The sequence below is a fragment of the Propithecus coquereli genome, unplaced genomic scaffold (assembly GCF_000956105.1).
Source record: "Propithecus coquereli isolate 6110/MARCELLA unplaced genomic scaffold, Pcoq_1.0 Scaffold12, whole genome shotgun sequence".
Lineage (NCBI taxonomy): Eukaryota > Metazoa > Chordata > Mammalia > Primates > Indriidae > Propithecus > Propithecus coquereli.
Window position 1 is genome coordinate 12,559,791 of NW_012136080.1, and position 21,386 is coordinate 12,581,176.

The window sequence follows — 21,386 nt, forward strand, 5'->3', positions numbered from 1 at the left end:
TAGAGTGTTTCTGTCTTTTATTTTTATTTCAGAATATTATAGGGGTACACACATTTTGGTTACATAATTTGCTTTTGTACAGTTTGAGTCAAAGTTATAAGTATGCCCTTCACCCAGTTAGTGTGCATTGTACCCGTTAGGTATGAATTTACTCTTCCTCTCCTCTCCCCTCCCACCTACTTGATTTCCCTTGAGTTTTACTTCCCTATGTGCACCTAAGTGTTGATCGATTAGTTCCGGTTTAGTATTGAGTACATCTGGTGTTTGTTTTTCCATTTTTGTGATACTTCACTTTGAAGAATGGCCTCCAGTTTCATCCAGGTTATTACAAAAGATACTACATCACCACTTTTTTTATGGCTGAGTAGTGCTCCATGGTACACATATACCACATTTTATTAATCCATTCATGTAGTGATGGGCACTTGAGTTGTTTCCACATCTTTGTGATTGTGAATTGTGCTGCTATAAACATTCGAGTGCAAAATGTCTTTTTTACCTTTGGGTAAATACCTAGTAGTGGGATTACTGTATCAAACAATAGGTCTACTTTTAGTTCTTTGAGGTAGCTCCATATTACTTTCCATAGAGGTTGTACTAGTTTGCAGTCCCACAACAGCGTATAAGTGTTCCTTTCTCTCCACATCCTCACCAGCATCTGTTATTTTTGGACTTTTTGATAAAAGCCATTCTCACTGGAGTTAGGTGATAAATCATTGTGGATTTGATTTGCATTTCCCTAATGATTAGAGATGTTGAATATTTTTTCATATGTTTGTTGGCCATTAGTCTATCTTCTTTTGAAAAGTTTCTGTTGATGTCCTTTGCCCACTTTTTAATGGGGTTGTTTGATTTTTTTCTTGCTGATTTGCTTGAATTCTTTGTAGATTCTGGTTATCAGCCCTTTATTGGATGTATAGCATGCAAATATTTTCTTCCATTCTGGAGGTTGTCTATTTGCTCTATTGATTGTGTCCTTGGCTGTGCCGAAGCTTTTTAATTTGATCAGGTCCCATTTATTTATTTTCGTTGTTGCTGTGGCTGCCTTTGGGGTCTTCTTCATAAATTCCTCGCCTAGGCCAATGTCTATAAGAATTTTTCCAACATTTTCTTCTTAGAATTCTTATAGGTTTGTGCCTTAGGTTTAAGTCTGTTATCTGTCGTGAATTAATTTTTGTGAGTAGTGAGAGGTGCGGATACTGTTCAGCCTTCTACGTGTGACTGTCCGATTTTCCCAGCACCATTTATTGAATAGGGATTCTTTACTGCAGTGTATGTTTTTGTCTGCGTTGTCTAAGACCAGATGGCAATATGAAAATGGATTCATATCTCGGTTCTCTGTTCTGATCCATAGATCTCTATCTCTGTTTTTGTGCCAGTACCATGCTGTTTTGATTACTATAGCCTTGTAGTATAGCTTCAAGTCTGGTAAAGTTATGCCTCCTGATTTGTTCTTATTATGTAAGGTTATATTAGCTATTTGGGGTCTTTTCTGGTTCCATACGAAGTATAGAGCTATTTTTTCTGGGTCTGCAAAAAAATAAAGTTGGTATTTTAATGGGGATTTCATTGAATCTATAAATCACTTTGGGTACTGTAGACATTTTAACAGTGTTGACTCTGCCCATCCATGAGCATGATATGTTTTTCTATCTGTTTACATCCTCTGCAGTTTTTTCCCTCAGTGTTTCGTAGTAATCCCTGTAGAGGTCTTTCACCTCCTTAGTTAAATATATTAATAGGTATTTTATTTGCTTTGTTGCTGTTGTGAAAGGTAATGCATCTTTGATTTGATTCTCAGCTTGACTGTTATTGGTGTATATGAAAGCTACTGATTTGTGTACATTGATTTTGTAGCTGAGACTTTGCTGAATTTATTTATCAATTCCAAGAGTCTCTTGGTTGAATCTTTGGGATTTTCTAGATATAAGATCATATTGTCAGTAAAGAGTGAGAGTTTGACCTCTTCTTTCCTCCATTTGGATACCCTTGATTTCCTTCTTGTCTGATTGCTCTGGCTAGGACTTCCAGCACTATGTTGAATAGAAGTGATGGTGGTGGTCAACCTTGTGTGGTTCCAGTTCTAAGTGGGAATGTTTTCAATTTTTCCCCATTCAGTATGATGTTGGCTGGAGTTTGTGATATATGGCTTTAATAATTTTGAGGTATGTCCCATTTATGCCTATTTTGTTAAGAGTTCTTATCATAAAAGGGTGCTGAATTTTGTCAGATGCTTTTTCTGTGTCTATTGAGAGGATCATATCTTCTTTCTTTTTGCTTCTATTTATGTGGTGAATTACATTTATAGATTTGCATATGTTGAACCATCCTTGTATCTCTGGGATGAAGCCCACTTGATCGTGGTGAATTATTTTTTTGATGTGCAGTTGAATTCAGTTTACTAAGATTTTATTGAGAATTTTTGCATCTATATTCATAAGGGATATTGGCCTGTAGCTTTCTTTTCTTGTTGTATCTTTTCCTGGCTTTGGTATCAAGGTGATATTGGCTTCATAGAATGCGTTGGGGAGGATTCCTTCTTTCTCAATGCTATGAAATAATTTCTACAGTATAGACACCAGTTCTTCTTTGTAGGTTTGGTAAAATTTGGGTGTGAGACCGTCTGGTCCAGAACTTTTTTTTGTTAGAAAATTTTTTATTGCTGCTTAAATTTCAGTGCTTGATATTGGCTTGTTCAGGAGTTCTGTTTCTTCCTCGTTGAATCTAGGGAGGTTGTGTGTTTCTAAGAATTTTTCCATTTCCTCCACATTTTTAAGTCTATGAGCATAGAGGTTTTATAGTATTCAAAGATGGTGTTTTATATTTCTGTGATATCAGTTGTGATTTCTCCTTTTTCATTTCAGATTGAGTTTATTAAAGTCCTTTCCTTTATGCTTCTGGTTAATCTAGCAAGAGGCCTGTCAGTTTTGTTTATCTTTTCACAGAACCAACTTTTTGTTTTGTTAATCTTCTGTATAGTTCTTTTGTTCTCAATTTTGTTTAGTTGTGCTCTGATCTTGGTTATTTCTTTTCTTCTGCTGGGTTTAGGATTGATTTGCTCTTCCTTTTCCAGTTCCTTGAGACAATTCATTAGATTGTTTATTTGTGATCTTTCTGTATTTTGGATATGGGCATTTAAGGCTGAGTTTTCCTCTCAGGACTGCTTTTGCTGTATCCCACAGAATTTGATAACCTATGTCCCCATTATCATTTAGTTCAAATAATCTTTTGATTTACATCTTTATGTCCTCCTTGACCCAATTATCTTTCAGCAATAGGTTGTTTAGTTTCCACGACTTTATATAGAGATGAGTGTTTCTGTTGGAATTATTTCTAATTTTATTCCACTTTGGTCTGAGAAGATAGATGGTATAATTTCCACTTTTTAAAATTTGTTGAGACCTGTTTTGTGGCCTAGAATGTGATCAGTTTTAGAGAAAGTTCCATAAGCTGATGAGAAGAATGTATATTCAGTATTTTGGGGGTAGAATGTTCTGTAAATGTCTGTTAGGCCTATTTGTTCTAGAGTTCTGTTTAAGTCCATTGTTCCTTTGCTTATTTTCTGTTTGGAGGATTTGTCCATTTCTGTCAGTAGGGTGTGGAAGTCCCTGGCAATTATGGCATTGCTGTTTATCATTTTGTTTAAATCAAGTAGAATTTGCTTTGTGTATCTGGGCATTCCTTTATTAGGTGCATAAATATTTAGGATTGTTAAATCATCTTGTTGAATTGTTTCCTTCACCATTATATAGTGACCATCTTTGTCTTTCTTTACTTTTGTTGATTTGAAGTCTGTGTTACCTGATATGAGTAGGGCTATGCCAGCTATCTTTTGGTTTTCATTTTCATGGGGAATATTGTTTTCCATCCCTTTACCTTGAGTCTGAATGGGTCCTTGTGGGTTAGAGGCATTTCCTGGAGACAGCAGATACTTGGCTTGTATTTTTTTATCCAGCCAGCCTATGTTTCTTCATTGGGGAGTTCAAGCCATTCACATTTATTGAGAGAATTAATATTTGTAATAGATTTCTGTTCATACTGTTAGATAGATTCTTATTGTTCTGTTTTACCTCTTGAGGTATCTGGGCTCTGAACTTTAGCTTCTGGATGATTTTACACTGGTGAGTGTCTGTTGTGCTGATCAGTGTATAATGCAGGTTTGAGTACTTCCTGCACAGCAGGTCTGGTCTTCACAAATTCCCTCAGCAATTGCTTGTCTGGGAAAGTCTTTATTTCTCCTTCATATAAGAAACTTAGTTTTGCAGGATACAAAATTCTAGGCTGGCCATTACTCTGTTTTAGAAGACTGAGGATGGGTCCCCAGTCCCTTCTGGCTTGTAAGGTTTCAGTTGAGAAGTTTTCAGTTAGTCTGATAGGTTTCCTTTGTAGGTTACCTGCTGTTTTCACTTTACTGTGTAGGAGTCCCTCTTTCGTGTTTACTTTGGCCAGTCTGGTGACTATGTGTCATGGTGACTGCATCTTCACAATGAATCTCCCAGGAGTCCTGTGTGCCTCTTGTACCTGGATATCTGGATTTCTAGCTAGGCCAGGGAAATTTTCCTCAATTATTCCCTCAAATAAGTTATCCAACCCTTGTTTATTTTCTTCTTCACCCTCAGGGATGCCTATGATTCTTATGGCCTCTTTACATAATTCCCTGTTTCTTGTAGGCTTTGTTTGTTCCTCTTATTTCTCTATTCTTTCTCTTTAACTGATTTGTGTAGCTCATAGGTGTTATCTTCAAGCTCTGAGATTCTTTCTTCCATTTGATCTAGCCTATTCTTAAGGCTTTCCACTGTGTTTTGTAATTCTTTGAATGAATTTTTCATTTCCAGAATTTGTTTTTGGTTTTTCTTTAATACTTCAATTTCTTTAGAGAATTTTTCATTCATTTTCTGCATTGTTTTTGTGGTTTCTTTGTGTTGGGTTTCTATTTTTTCTTGTATTTCATTGAGCTTTCTTAAAATCCATATTCTGTATTCTTCATCTGTCATTTTAACCATTTAGGTTGGTATCCATTGGTAAAGAGGTATCGATTTCTTTTGGGGGTGTCCTTAGGCTCTGATTTTTCATGTTTCTGGAGTTCTTTCACTGACTCCTTCTAATCTGGCCTTTTAATTGAGAGCTGGGGGTGCTAGGGCTGGCTTGTGGCCCTGTCTCTGAGTCTCCAAAGATCGATCCCTGACCGTGCCAGGGAGAGGAGTGCTGGTCCTGAGTTGTCTTTGGGGTATTTTACCAGGTTTGTTGAACCTTTTGGGTTACCTCTGACCTGTTGTCTTCACCTCTACCCAATGGAGTATAGTGAGTTTGGTCCCTCAGCTTAATCTCCAAGCTGGTAGATTATACTCATGGGTATGAATCCCCCAGTCCCTAATTGCTTGAAAAAAGCCTTTCCCAGACAAGCAAAAGCTGAAGAAATTCAACACCCCTAGACTTGCCCTAAAAGAAATGCTCAACAGAGTCCTAAACCTAGAAGTGAAAGGATGACATTTACTATCATGAAAATGCCCAAAAGTTTAAATCTCTCTAGTAAAACAAACACGAGTGAGGAAGAGAAAGGATTCAAATGATACCACTAAAGAAAACCCACAAACCACGGTGACAAACAATAAGAAAGGAACAAAGACTATACAAAACAATCAGAAAACAATTAACAATATGAGAAGGAAAACCGTCACATATAAATAATAACCTTGAATATAAATGGAATAAATTCTCCACTTAAAAGATACAGACTGGCTGCAAGGATTTTTTTAAATGATCCAATTATATGCTGTCTGCAAGAAATGCACTTTACCTATAAAGACATATTGACTAAAAATAAAGATATGGACAAAGATATTCCACACAAATGGAAACCAAAAGTGAACAAGAGTAGCTGTATTTATTATATTTGATTAAACAGACCTTAAGTCAAAAACAATTTTTAAAAGACAATGAAGGGCACGATGTGATGATAAAGGGATCAATCCAGTAAGAGGATATAACAATTTTAAATATATATGCACCCAGCACTGAAGCACCCAGATTTATAAAGGACATATTACTAGATATAAAGAGAAATAGACTCTAACACAGTAATAGTGGGGGACTTCAACGCCCAACTCTCAGCATTAGATTGATCATCTAGACAGAAAGTAAACAAAGAAACATTGAATTTAAACTGGACTTTAAAGCAAATGGATCTAATAAACCTTTACAGAACATTTTATCCAACAACTGCAGAATACTCATTCTTCTCATCAGCACATAGAGCATTCTCCAGGACAGACCATATGTTAGGCCACAAAACAAGTCTCAACAAATTTTAAAAAATCAAAATCATATTAGTATCTTCTCAGACCACAATGGAATAAAACCAGAAATCAATACCAAGAACTTTGGAAACTATACAAATACATGGAAATTAAACAACATGCTTCTGAAGTACCATTGGGTCAATGAAGACATTAAGGTGGAAATCAAAATATTTATTGAAACAAATGAAAATGAAACACCAACTACAAAAACATGTGGGATACAGGAAAAGCAGTGCTAAGAAGGAACTTTATAGCAACAAATACCTACATCAAAAAAGTAGAAGAATTTCAAATAAATAACAGTGCACCTCAAGAAACAAGAAAAGCAAGAAAAAAACAAAAATTAGCAGAAGGAAAGAAATAATAAAGATCAGAGCAGACTCAAAATAGATGAATAGAGACTTTAAAAAAATCAACAAAACAAAAGGTTGGTTCCTTGAAAACATAAAATTGATAAACTACTAGCTAGATCAACCAAGGGAAAAAAAGACCCAAATAAACAAAATTAGAAATGAAAAAGGAAACATTACAACTGATAACCACAGAAATACAAAAGATCATCAGAGACCATTATCAACAACTATACACTAACAAACTGGAAAACCTAGAGGAAATGGGTTAATTCCTGGAAACATACAACCTACCAAGATTGAATCAGGAAGAAATAGAAAACCTGAATAGACCCAATAATGAGTAATGAGATTAAATTGGTAATAAAAAGTCTCCAAACAAAGAAAAGCTTAGGACCAGATGGATTCACTGCCAAATTCTACCAAACGTATAAAGAACTAATACCAGTCCTCTTCAAACTATTCCCAAAAATTGAAGAGGGGAGAATTTTCCCTAACTCATTTATGAGGCCAGTATTACCCTGATACCAAAACCAGACAGACACATAATAAAAAAAGAAATTATAGGCCACTATCCCTGATGAACATATATACAAAAATCCTCAACAAAATACTAGAAAACTGAATCCAACAGAACATTGAAATATAATAACACCATGATCAAGTGGGATTTTTTACCAGGGATGTGAGGATGGTTCAGTGTACACAAATCAATAAATGTGATACATGACATCAACAGAATGAAGGACAAAAATCAGATGGTCATGTCAAGAAATGTAGAAAAAGCATCTTATAAAATTCAACACCCTTTCATAATAAAAACTCTCAGCAAACTAGGCATAGAAGGAGCATACCTCAACATAAAAAAGGCCCAGACAAATTCACAGCTAATTTCATACCAAATGGGAAAAAGTTGAAAGCCTTTCCTCTAAGAACAGGAACAAGACAAAGTACCTGTTCTCGCCACTTGTATTTAACTAGTACTAGAAATCCTAGCCAGAGCAATCAGGCAAGAGAAAGAAATAAAAAGCATCCAAACTGAAAAAGATGAAGTCAAATTGTCCTTCTTTGAGATGACATGATCTTATGTTTAGAAAACCCAAAAAAAAAAACTCCACCAAACAAACTCTTAGAACTTGATAAACAAATTCAGTAAAGTTATAGGATACAAAATCAACATACAAAAATCAGTAGCATTTTTATACCAATAACAAAATAGCCAAAAAATAAATCAAGAAGGCAATCTCAGCTGGGCATGGTGGCTCATACCTGTAATCCTAGCATTTCGGGAGGCTGAGGTGGGAGGATCACTTGAGGCCAGGTGTTTTAGACCAGCCTGAGCAAGAGCAGGACCTCGTCTTTATGAAAAATAAAAAAAAGTTAGCCAGGCTTCATGGCATGTGTTTGTAGTCCCAGCTACTTGGGAGGCTGAGGCAGGAGGATTGCTCGAACCCAGGAGTTTGAGGTTGTAGTGAGCTACAATGACACCAGTGCACTCTAGCCCAAGCAACAGAGCAAGACACTGTCTAAAAAAAAAAAAAAGCCAATCCCATGTACAATAGCTACAAAAAAATAAGATACTTTGGAATAAATTTAACCGAGAAGGTGAAAGATTTCTACAAGGAAAACTACAAAACACTGGTGAAAGGAACTGAAGAGGACGCAAACAAATGGAAAGACATCCAATGCTCATGGATCAGGAGAATTAATATTGCTAAAATGACTATACTACCCAAAGTGATCTACAGATTCAATGTAATCCCTATCAAAATACCAGTGTCACTTTTCACAGAAATAGAAAAAGCAATCTTTAAATTTATATTGAACCAAAAAAGGGCCCAAGTAGCCAAAGCAATCTTGAGCAAAAAGAACAAAGCTGGAGGCCTCAGATTACCTGACTTCAAAACATATTACAAGGCAATAATAACCAAAACAGCATGGTGTTGGTACAAAAATAGATACATAGACCAATGCAACAGAACAGAGAGCCCAAGTATAAAACCATCTGCCTACAACCACTGATCTTCAACAAAGCAGACAACAACATACACTGGGGAAAAGAAGCCCTGTTCAATAAATGGTTGTGGGAAAATCGAATAGCCACATGCAGAAGAATGAAACAGGACCCCTGTCTCTCACCACTTACGAAAATTAATTCAAGATGGATAACAGACTTAAATGTAAGGCATGAAACCATAAAAATTATAGAAGAAAATGTAGGAAAAACTCTTCTAGATACTAGCCTAGGCAAAGAATTTGTGACTAAGACCCCAATGGCAATTATAGCAACAACAACAATAAGTAAATGGGATTTGATTAAACTAAAAAGCTTCTGCACAGCTAAGGAAATAGTCAACAGAGCAAATAGAAAACCTACAGAATGGGAGAAAATATTAGTAAACTATATATCCAAAAAAGAGCTAATATCCAGAATCTATAAAAAACTCAAACAAATCTGCAAGAAAAAAAAAAAAAAACCTCATTAAAAAGTGGACAAAAGACATGAACAGAAGCATTTAAAAAAAAGATAGGCAAATGGCCAACAAACACAGGAAAAAATGCTCAACGTCACTAATCTTCAAGGAAATACAAATTAACACTACAATGAGATACCACCTTAACCTTGTTCGAATAACTTTTATTAAAAAGTCCAAAAACATAGATGCAGAGAGAAAGGAATGCTTATACACTGTTGGTGGGACTGCAAATTATTACAACCTCTATGGAAAACAGTATGGAGATTCCTCAAAGAACTAAAAGTAGGCCCATTCTTCTAAGTGAAGTATCATAAGAATGGAAAAACAAGCACCATCAAATTGGTACTAATTGATCAACACTTATATGCACATATGAAATTGACATTCATCGGGTGTTGGGCAGGTTGGAGGTGAGAGGAGGGGATGGGTATATTCGCACCTAATGGGTATAGTGTGCGCTGCCTGGGGGATGGGCACTCTTGTGGCTCTGACTTAGGTGGTGCAAAGGCAATCTATGTAATGTAAACGTTTGTACCCCTATAATACTCTGAAATTTAAAAAAATTAATTAAAAAAAAAAAAAAACTAAAAGTAGGGCTACCATTCAATCCAACAGTCCTACCACTGGGTATCTACCCAAAGGAAAAGAAGTCATTTTATCACATTTTATCAGAAAGACACCTGCACTCAAATGTTTATTGCAGCACAATTCACAATTGCAAAGATGTGGAAATCAACCCAAGTGCCCATCAATTCATGAGGGGATACAGAAAATGTGGTATGTATATACCATGGAGTACTACTCAGCCACAAAAAGAAGTGGATTGATTCTTTTGCAGCAATTTGAATGAAACTGGAGACCATTATCCTAAGTGAAGTATCTCAAGAATGGAAAAACAAACACCACATGTACTCTCTAATAATTTGGAACTAATTGACAGGCACACATGGGCACAGAAATAAGTAAAAATCATTGGAAATCCAGAAGGGGTAGGAGAGGAGTAAAAACCTACCTAACAGGTACAATGAACACTATTTGGGTGATGGGCAGACTTATAGCCCTGACTAAAGAATTATAAAAGCTATCCATGTAACAAAAAATTTGTACCCCCCTAATATTTTGAAATTAAAAAAAAAAAAACCGAAAAAAAGAAAAGAAAAGAAACTGATCTCCAAACTACATAGCTGCATATTATATGATTTCAACTTTGTGACATTCTGGAAAAGGCAAATCTATGGAGACAGTAAAAAGATGAGTGGTTAGCAGGGAAGGAAGGATGAATAAGCAAAACACAGAGAAATTTTAAGGCAGTGAAACTACTCTGTGATGCCATATGGTGGGTATGCATTGGTACACATTTAATCAAACCCACAGAGTGTACAACAGCCGTGAGTGAACCCTAATGTAAACTATGGACTTTGGATAATGATATGTCAATGTGGTTTCAATTATAACAAATGTACCACTCTGGGGGATATTGATGAGGGAAACTATGCTTGTGTGGGTAGAGGGTATATTAAAAGTCTCTGTACCATCCACTCTCTGTACCAAGTCTATTTTTTAAAAAAGGAAAAGCAATAAAAAAAGAAAAATTTCAGAGTATTGTACAACATGGTGACTATAGTTAATAACAGTTTATTATAGTAACAGCGTAAAATAAATAAAATGGGCAAGAGATGTGTATAAACTTTTTTCAAAGGAAGACGTACAGATGGCCAACAGATATATGAAAAAATGGTCAACATTACCTATCATCAGGGAAACCACAGTGAGACATCATCTTACCCCAGACAGAATGACTATTACCAAAAAAACAAAAAATAACAAATGTTGATGAGGATATGGAGAAAGGGAACTCCTCTGCATTGTTGATGGGAATGTAAATTATTAGTACAGCCAATATGGAAAACAGTATGGAGATTTCTCTAAAAACTAAAAATAGATCTACCATATGATCTAGCCATCCCACTACTGGGTATTTATTTATCCAAAGAAAAAGAAATCAGTATATCAAAGGGATACCTATACTCCCATGTTTATTGCAGCACTATTCACAATGTCAAAGATATGGAATCATCCTAAATTCCCATCAACAAATGAATAGATAAAGATATCCAGATCTTTATGGATATATATAGATCTATATGTATATCTACATATCTTGTATCTATATATGTGTTTATACATGATAGAATACTATTTGGCCATAAAAAAGAATGTAATGTCATTTGCAGCAACATGGATGGAACTGGAGGTCATTATGTTAAGTGAAAAGGACAAATATCACATGTTCTCACTCACATGTGGGAGCTAAAAAAGGAAATCACATGGAGGTAGAGAGTGGCATGATTGATACCAGAGACTGGGAAGAATGTATGGATGGGAGGGGGGATGAAGAGAGGTCAGTTAAAGGGTACAAATATACAGTTAAATAGAAGGAATAAGTTCTAATGTTTGATAGCAGAGTAGGGTGACAATAGTTTACAACCATGTATTGTATTTTTCAAAATAGCTGGAAGGAAAGACCTGAAATGTACCCAACACATAGAAATAATAAATATTTGGGTGATGGATACCCTAAACATCCTGACTTGATCATTACACATTCCATGTAGGTAACACAATTTCACATGTACCCATAGATAAATACAAATGTAATGTATAATAAATTAAAATTAAATAATAAATGGTCCAAGAAACCAGAAAAAATATGTTGAGAATAAAAATAAAAGTGTAAAGATCATTGGTGAGCTGTGGGACAACTTCAAGCAGCCTAATGTACATATAATATAGATGGAAGGAAGGGATGTTTTAAAATAAAGAATTTTTCAAGTCTTTGTCCCAGGTTCCTAGGACAGCACTTTTAAACCCTTGGAATTTCCTAAATGATAGGAATGTCTTTGTTTTTCATGGTGGGCCCTGGATAGTTTCAGGGTGAGTACTTGCCATGCCAGAAAGGCCAACCATGTGACTAAAGTTGGGGCTTTTAGCCAAGTGATACGACCTCAACTCCTTCAAGGGGAGGGGGCCTAGAGATTGAATTCAGTAACATGGCCAATGAATGATTCAATCGATTATGCCTACACAATAAAACTCTGAATAAAAACTCTCAATAAAAACTCTGAACACTGAAGCTCAATTGAGCTTCCCTGGTTAGTGATACACAACAATATGTGGAAGGATGAAGTGTCGTGAGAAAACAACCTAAGCATCATTTGACAGGTAAACAGATAAAGACAATACATTATGTATATACAATGGAATATTATTCAGCCTTAAAAAAAGGAAATCCTGTTATATGCTATAACATGTATGAATCTTAAGGACATGGAGAGGGAAATAAACAAGTCACAAAAAGGTGAATACTATATATTTCCAATTATGTGAGGTATCTAAAGTAGTGAAACTTAGAAAAATATAGGTTGGTTGCTAGAGACTGGGGGAGGACTAAATTGTTGTTTGGTGGGTATAGACTTTCAGTCATGCAGGATGGAGTGAGGGGTTCTGGGGATCCGTTGCACAATAGTGTGCATGTGGTTAACAATATTGTACTGTACTGTTGGAAATTGTTCGGAGGGTGAATTTTATGTGCTTTTTCTGCCACAATAAAAAAAGAAAGCTGGGTGGTTATATTAGTATCAGACAAAGTAGTATTTAGAGCAAATAGTATTGCTAGGGAATAATAAAGGGATCAGTCCATCACGAGGACATAACAGTTCTAAATGTTTATGTACCTAATAATAGACCTTCAAAGTACATGAAGCAAAATCTGATAGAACTGCAAGGAAAATACACAATTATAGATGTTCATACACTGCTCTTAATACTGAATAGAACAAACAGAAAATCAGTAAGGATATAGAACATTTGAACAACACTTCAACCAACCTCAACTAATTGCCATTTATATCACACTTAACCCATCAACTTTCCTTTCTCGTGTACACAGAATATTTACCAAGATAGACCATATTCAGAGCCATAAAAAAAACTTCAATAAATTTAAAAATATTCAAGTCATATGAAGTTTGTTCCCTGACCATAATGGAATTAAATTAGAAATGATAACAGATCTTTGGAAAATTCTCAAATATTTGGTAACTAAATAACTCTTCCAAATAACCCATTGGTCAGAGAAGAAATCAAAAGGAAAATTAGGAAATATTTTGAATTGAATGAAAATGAAAACATCAACATTTTTAGGATGCTACTAAAGCTGTATTTAAGAAACGAGTTTAGCAAGGTTATAGAGTATGTGATCAGTATACAAAAATCAATTGTCTTTCTATATACTAGCAACAAGTAATTGGAAATTGAAATTTAAAAAACAATATCATTTATCATACCACTCAAAAATATGAAATACTTAGAGATGAATATGACAGAAGATGTGTAAGCCCTATATGCTGAAAACTTCAAAATATTTCTGAGAGAAATAAAATTTCTATGAATGAAGAGATATATCATGTTTATAGGTGGGAAGACTTGATATTGTAAAGATGTCAATTCTACAATAAATTTGATACGTAGAACCATAGGAGCGTTTCATATGCTCTCCTTCTAAGAAATAATTAAAGTCAACCAGTATGTGTGGGAATGAAATCCAAAACAGAATGTTAACAGTAACGAATGAAATGAACTACTTTGAAGAGGATGGAGGAAGAAAGGGAAAGAACCAGGCTAAGTAACTTTGGAAAACAATATTTAACTGTATACTGTAAGACTAAAGACAAAAGGAGCTATACACGAATACTGTACTCTAGTTAGAATTTATCACTTGTGTATATGTTAGCAATTCTGTTACTATAATAGGATTGAACAAATAGGTGAATATATTGCAGATAATGAGAGCCCAATTTCTCACTGTTAGTAAAAGAAGTTACAAAGGAAAGGAGAAAAGCTAGAATGAACCTTGTGATGTTAGATTGGAATCATTTATCTCTATGATGACATAGTTTTTACTGTATATACAGCCAGATTTAGAAAGAATATAGATATGTATATGTGCATGGATTAGTACACATACATCTATTTCCTAGTTCTACCTGCTAAGATGGCCTAGTAGTAATGGGCACATGTCACACATAGATTTGGTTTCTAAATACCATTCTCCAATGAAAGTAACCAAGGCTTCTTGGAGTAAAGGTTGATACCAGGGCTGGGGCAAGGAAAATACAAGGTAAACCTGGACCATCTTATGGTACCAGAAAATATAGAAGTGCCCACAAAAGGACACAAGGGCATGTCAAGAGGACACAGGAACCAACCTGAAGGAGCTCCTAATGGCCAAAGCTAGATCAGTTTGAGCAACAAAATAAATAATGGTAGTACAGCATTATAACCCATATAATAAATATCCATGAGTCTGTACTGATATAAATTGAACAAATATATGGGAGAGAAGGGACAGCTCTTCCTTATAGAAGAATTCCAATTACAAATGTAGACAGAATGGGAGAAATACAAGTCACCATTAGATAAACACTATAACATAAATGTTGCAGTCATGATCCACCAATAGATGCTAAAAATCAGTGGGAAAAGGTCTGAGAAGAAATAGGATATTGGCATAGTCCCCAAGTATCTCCCCCATGATATTTATCAGTTATTAAGGGAAAATAGTTAACTTTACGGTGGAGTACACAGAGGACACCACTTGAACCAAGTATAATGAAAGTTAACATCACCAGATACAAGACATATCGATAGCACATACCCCCTATATTATGTATGCACTGAAAAGGACACAATGTCACTTCTGTCATATTCCTACCAAAAATGTGTAGCCTTAATCTAATCATGACAAAACATCACACAAAAGCAAATTGAGAGACATCCTGTAGAATAACTGACCGGAACTCATTAAAATCATCAAAATCATGAAAGACAAGGAAAGACTGAGGAACTGCCACAGATTGTAGGAGAACAGTGAGACACAAAAACTAAATACAGTGTAGGATCCTGGAACAGAAAAAGACATTGAGAAAAAACTGCTGAGATTTGAATAAGGTCTGTAGTTTAGTATTGTATCAATGTTCATTTCCTGGTTTTTACGATTATACAATGGTTTGTGAGTTATTACCATTATGGGATGCTGGGAGAGAGACATAGGAAATTTCTCTACAATATTTTTTGTGGGTCTAAAATTATTTCCAAATAAAAACTTAAGAAATAGTAAGGTCCACTGGTTTGAGACTATATATTGGTAGTTATGTATAGCTAACTGCTCTGAAGAAACAAAGACGAGAGATATAACTAATGTCTATTCATTGTTGACTAGCCAATATTAATAGGTTCTACCTATGTTGGCATTGCTGCTTCCTCTGATTATTAAATTAACAGTAATTACCTCTGATAGTTTCCCTAGACGCATTCAAAGTGCTTTAAAAATCTAATTAGAAAATAAAAACAGTATTTTAGGGTTTTAATATTCTAACATTCTTCAGTAAGAACAAGATACCAGATTTAGAAATGAATAAAATCCTAAATTGAAAATGGTTTTGTCCACACAATTATTATGACAAAAACTGATGGACATTAGCTGGCTCACACAACTTAACATGGGCAGATTTCAAACTACTTGGCTACATGTGCTGTTTTTTTCAAAAATTTCTCATGTTTCTAGAAAGTTAAGAAGAAGAATCGTTCTCATGGGCTTATGTCTGTCACATCTTTTCTGTATAAATATCACTTAGCAACCTCTACCAAGATTTGTGGGATGAATTTCCCTGACATACTTTGATGTGTTAGAATTATAACTGCATACCTCCAAGACATTTGAGTCACAGATCACCAAATATAGCTAAATTAAAATTTTGACTTTATTAAAGTATACTGTACATACAGAAAAGCACACATATGTATACTTGTAATAAAACTTGAATTTAATAAAGTATTTATTAAATTTTAAGTGCATTGTTCAATATTATAAAATAGCAAGGTTGCTCAACTGGTAATGTATTATACAGAAGGTAAAAAATTCTGTAGGCATAATTGTTGGATGTTTGTTAATTTAGTTTTGGTTTTGATCTTTTTCAGGATGTGGTGGATACACACCCTGGTCTTACGTTCCTGAAAGATGCTCCAGAATTCCACTCCCGCTACATCACCACGGTAGGCTTAGTCCTCTTTTTTCTTTTTTTTTTTTTGAGACAGAGTCTCACTCTTTTGCCCGGGCTAGAGTGCCGTGGCGTCAGCCTAGCTCACAGCAACCTCAAATTCCTGGGCTCAAGCAATCCTGCCTAAGCCTCCCGAGTAGCTGGGACTACAGGCATGCACCACCATGCCCGGCTAATTTTTTCTATATATTTTTAGTTGTCTGATTAATTTCTTTCTATTTTTAGTAGAGACGGGGTCTCACTCTTGTTCAGGCTGGTCTCGAACTCCTGAGCTCAAACAATCCTCCCGCCTGGGCCTCCCAGAGAGCTAGGATTACAGGCATGAGCCACCGCGCCCGGCCTCTCTTTTTTCTTAATATAACTCCGTAAGTCACCTTTTTATCACCATCTGGTGTACAGGATTTCAGATATTTATGCAAAAGGTAACATGGGCTATAATGATTATTTTTAAGTGGAAGGAAGGTGAATAAAATTGAATTATTTATATCTATTTCCCTTCTTATTTATGCCCAAAGGGGTCTCTTGTATACAAAATTAAAGTAATATACTCATTTTGTCTGGCCTTATGAAGTATACCTTTTGCTTTGTTATAAATGTTGATATCCAGTTGATGTTTAGTATTTCCAAATAAGACTGAAAAGAATTTTTGACAGCCTGTCCCAGAAAAAGATGTGTCTCTAGTACTTCAAGGTTAGAACTGGAAATGATAATGAGAAATAGCTTGTGTGTAATCAGAAAGTAAATCATGTAAGAATTTAAAGTAACGTAATCACAATCCTCTGTTCTGTGAGGTGCTCACACTTCCTATTTCTCAGGCACAGCCTCATTTGGTCAGTCACAGACAGGGCATGAATTATGAGTGAGAGCACACGGGCCTGCAGTGTACAGTGCAGCTATTTCATGTGTTCTCTGTCCTAGCTCCCCGGTTATCTTTGGGAACATTCCACAGACAAGCCCCAGGGCCATTTATAGACACACTCAAGGGAGAAGGCCCTTGCCTCTAACTCAGATCCCTCAGCTAACCAGGGCAGTCTCCTTTGAGGACCACCGTCTTATTCTTTGGGTACAGTTTGTTGGGATCTGTTAGGTTCTGCCGAATTACAAAATACTTTTAAACTACAGAAGTCCCTCCTGTAGGGACTTCATTCTTTGCTTTTACATTGGGTTTCTTCTGTTAGTGTTAAACTTTGTAAGATTTTATCTGAGCCAGAAGGTGTCACTGTCATCTCAGACTATCTCAGAAGTTATTTTTGCCTGCTAACCACAACACTGTACTAAATTACCTCCACCACAGTCTGGCCAATCATCCTCATTTGTCATTTGGATTACTTCTACTTGGTCTCCCTGTTAGCACTGTCATTGCCCTATAGTCTGGTTTCCATAAGGCAAATTGAGTTATCCTTTAAAAATATAAGTCAGATCATGTCACTTCTCTGCTCAAACCCTCCGAATAGTTTCCCATCTCACTCAGAATAAAAACTGAAGTCCTCACCCAGACTCACCATAATCCTCCCATACCCTCATAATCCCTGCTTTCTGATCTTCTCTCTCCCCTCCCTCCCCCCTGGTTACTCTGCTTAAGACACATAAGCAGACCAGATCTACTTGTGCCTCAGGTGCTTTGTTCTTCCTGTTTCCTTTGCCTGCAGTGCTCTTCCTACAGATTTCCACATTGTTGCTCCCTCACTTCATCCAGATATCTGCTCAGACATTCCCTTATTAGTGAGGCCTTTCCTGATCACGTTCTGCCTTCATTATCCTTCTTTGCCCCCTGTCTCCTCCCCTTACACTCTCTATTCCTTTGTCCTGCTTTATTTTCCTTCTTTTTTTTTTTTTTTTTTTTTTGAGACAGAGTCTCACTCTGTTGCCCGGGCTAGATTTTATTTTCCTTCTTAACTCCTATCATCTGATATTTAGATTTTATTTATTTATTGTCCATCTCCTTCTCTCGATATAAAATCCATGAGAGCAAGGTCTTTGTCTGTATTTTTCACTGCATATCCCCAGTACCTAGAATAGTGCCTGGCACATATTAGACACACAGTAAATATGTACTGAGTGAATACGTGAAATTATTCATGCTTAAGAATTCTATATTAGCTCTGGCTGCAATTCTAAAGAATTATTGGGTTCTGATTATTGACTATTCTGTAAACTCAGGCATATTAACAGCATAACTTAGAATCTTAAGAGTTGGAAAAGATCTTAGAAATAATCTAGTCCAACCTTCTACCAATTCAGAAAATGCTCTCTACAGAGGAACTTTTTATTTTGATTTATTTGTAGAGATGTTAAAGAACAAAAGAGTAAAGTAGAGATAAATTTTCTTTCTGTATACTTTTTAGTTGGGTATTTCTTGAAGTACCTGGACCTATAATGGTCTGTGGTCATCCAGCAAGTAGTCCCCAAAAAGTTTTATGATTTCAGAGTGAAAGCCATGAAACCATTTTGTTCACATATAATTCACATTTTCCAAGAAATTCTATCATGTTAATAATCATTGAACAAGGTTGGGCACGGTGGCTCACGCCTGTAATCCCAGCACTTTGGGAGGCCAAGGAGGGAGGATCACTTCAGGCCAAGAGTTCAAGACCACTGGGCAACATAGCAAGACCCCATCTCTACAAATAAACAAATTAGCTGGGCATGGTCTTGCACGCCTGTAGTCCTAGGTACTCAGGAGGCTGAAGCGGGAGGATCGCTTGAGCCCAGGAATTCTAGGTTACAGTACTGTGATTGTGCCACTGCACTCCAGCAGCCTGTGACAGAGTAAGACCTGGTCTCTAAAATAAATAAATAAATAAATAAAATAGCTGTTGAACAGAAAGAACTACACTGGTCAATTAACAAAATATAGTTAATTATCTCTACTGTCATATTTTCATGGCATTTGTATATTATTGTTTACATTGGTTAAATTTACACTTTGTTGTATTATGCTGCTTTATCCTCAGTTCACAAAAATGAATCTATTACTCAGAAGTAGTCATTAAAGTGTAAAATACTTGTGATGAAATAATGATAATATGACACCTCAAAATAGCATCATAACATAAAGACTAAAGAGGCCTAATTAGGAATATAGAATGTGAATCTGTCTTTGCTAAGTGCATAACTGCTGTCATGATAATCTGATACTACCACCCAAAATTGAAAAGTGCAAATAAAAAGTTTAACAACACATATCTGGAAATAGAATTTTATCAGACTGCTTATCCATTCTCCCCAGTGCCTTTTTTGTTACAAAACTTGGTCAAATAATGGCCAAGTTTCATTGCAAATCATTGAAACCTTTGCATTATTTCATAGTACAGTGAGTTTTTCTAGAACAAATACAAAGTAAGACCATTTAGTATGAAATTAATTTGTTACTAGGTGTGAAAGTAACTAGAAAGGCATCATTATCTACCCTGCTCTTGGCAAAAACGTAAGATCACAGTATTTCTGAGAAACTTACAAAGATCAGCCTCAGAATTAATGACAAATATCTCAGAAAAAGCAAAATCATTTTATCATATGACCCTATTGAATGCTATATAATCTCAGTGGCATACCATATAGAAGAACAATTATAATCTGTTTGCATCCTAGAGTTATTCGGTTATTTCAGTTTGTAGTTGGAAGAAACCACTGACACAAAGTGTGACCCAAATATTAGCTTATGTGTGATATATATATGATGAAGAAAAATTGGACAACTTTTATTTTCTATTTATCATCGAAAATCTATGTTATAGGAAGACTATTTAGTTAATTATTTTGTCAGCTATTTTTAGACTGGAAAGACAGAGCACCAGCTATGTATACTGTAAAGAAGGACATCACTACCCAAATAAGAGATTGCACCTAAAGTCAGTCCATATTCTTTTTTATTTCCCAAAAGAGTTAGCAGTTAAGAAATAAGCCTTTGTTACTGAATGAAAATGAAAATCAGAAATACCAGCAAATTGTAGCCCTTGAGTTTGCAGTTTTACATGCTGTGCAGAGATTGCCAGTGAATAAAAAAGCCTCTGCTTATCCAAACTGGCATATGCTGACTTTTGAGGAAAGAAGTCCTCACTTGAGTTTTTAAAATAAGTGATGAGATTTAAAATACTTCTTTATGACACTGGTGCTGGCAGTAAAGATATTTCTGTGGCTTGCTCAGATGGTGTCTTAGTCATATATTCAGTATCATGATTGGCCTGAATCCATCACTTCAGGCTGAAATGCCAGGATTTTAATTGTTGAGGACAAGGTACTGATGTTTCTTAAGATGACTAAGCTGTGGTGAAGACTGCTTATCACTAAGAGCTTATTAACTCTTCCCCTTGAAAACTTTTCTTCTTGACAGAGAATGAAATCATTTTTATTTAAAGTCCAACTTCTAAAGCAGAACTTGAACAAATACTTTTCAGAGCCATGTTAACTAAAGAGTGGATTAGAAATCCATTCACTCCTCCCTGCCAAGTGGCAGAGCCAGGTTTACAGCATTTGAGTATGTTTTTCTGCAGTCATGTCATCTATAGTGAGAAATCCTTTGCAATTTCTGTGTTTGCATTTAATTCGCTTATCAAAAACTACACAACAGAGCCACCAAACGCTTACTTCCATTCCTGGTGACCTATATTTGTGAATTAGAGGCTTCCAATTCCACAGATAAAAAGAAGAAAGGAAACTGGCTCATGATTCAACCTGTCAAGTTGACTAGAGATCGCTTGGTGAGAGATTGTCAAATTTCATTTCTCTCACTGGTAGTAAATGATTATTCTAATTATGGTTTATTTTTAAGTTTTGTTTGACATTTTTTAAATGGTGATTTATTTTTATTCACTTAAAAGTGGTAGACCAAAAGTTAGAAAAATAACAACTGTAATTAATGTAGAACCAGCAGGTGTATGCTTTCACCACTAGATGGTGGCCCTACCTTGATTATCTAAAATGCTGAATCAGTCATGTGGAAACCAACAAATGTGCTGATGAAGTGGGGCCACTGAATAAGGAGATTTAGGCTATGGAAAAATGGACTACAGGTACATTGTTTAATAGTATTAGATAAGTAGGTTAGCAGAGGCTAAAAATAGGAAATGCCTAATAGCCAACTGCAAATTTTAAAAATTCTGGCAAAAGAAACAAAAGAAGAGAAAAATAAAATAGCAGAAC

The 21,386-nt window shown here is 35.6% G+C and overlaps 1 protein-coding gene across 2 annotated transcripts in view; it reads left to right on the forward strand.

The window, feature by feature from the left end:
- PPP2R3A (protein phosphatase 2, regulatory subunit B'', alpha) overlaps positions 1–21,386 on the forward strand; it is a 162,169-nt gene that overhangs the window by 82,826 nt on the left and 57,957 nt on the right. For both annotated transcript variants that reach the window (XM_012663597.1, XM_012663602.1), the window contains one exon: positions 16,165–16,239. In XM_012663597.1, the coding sequence (XP_012519051.1) occupies positions 16,165–16,239 (75 nt within the window). The remainder of the gene's footprint in view (positions 1–16,164; positions 16,240–21,386) is intronic.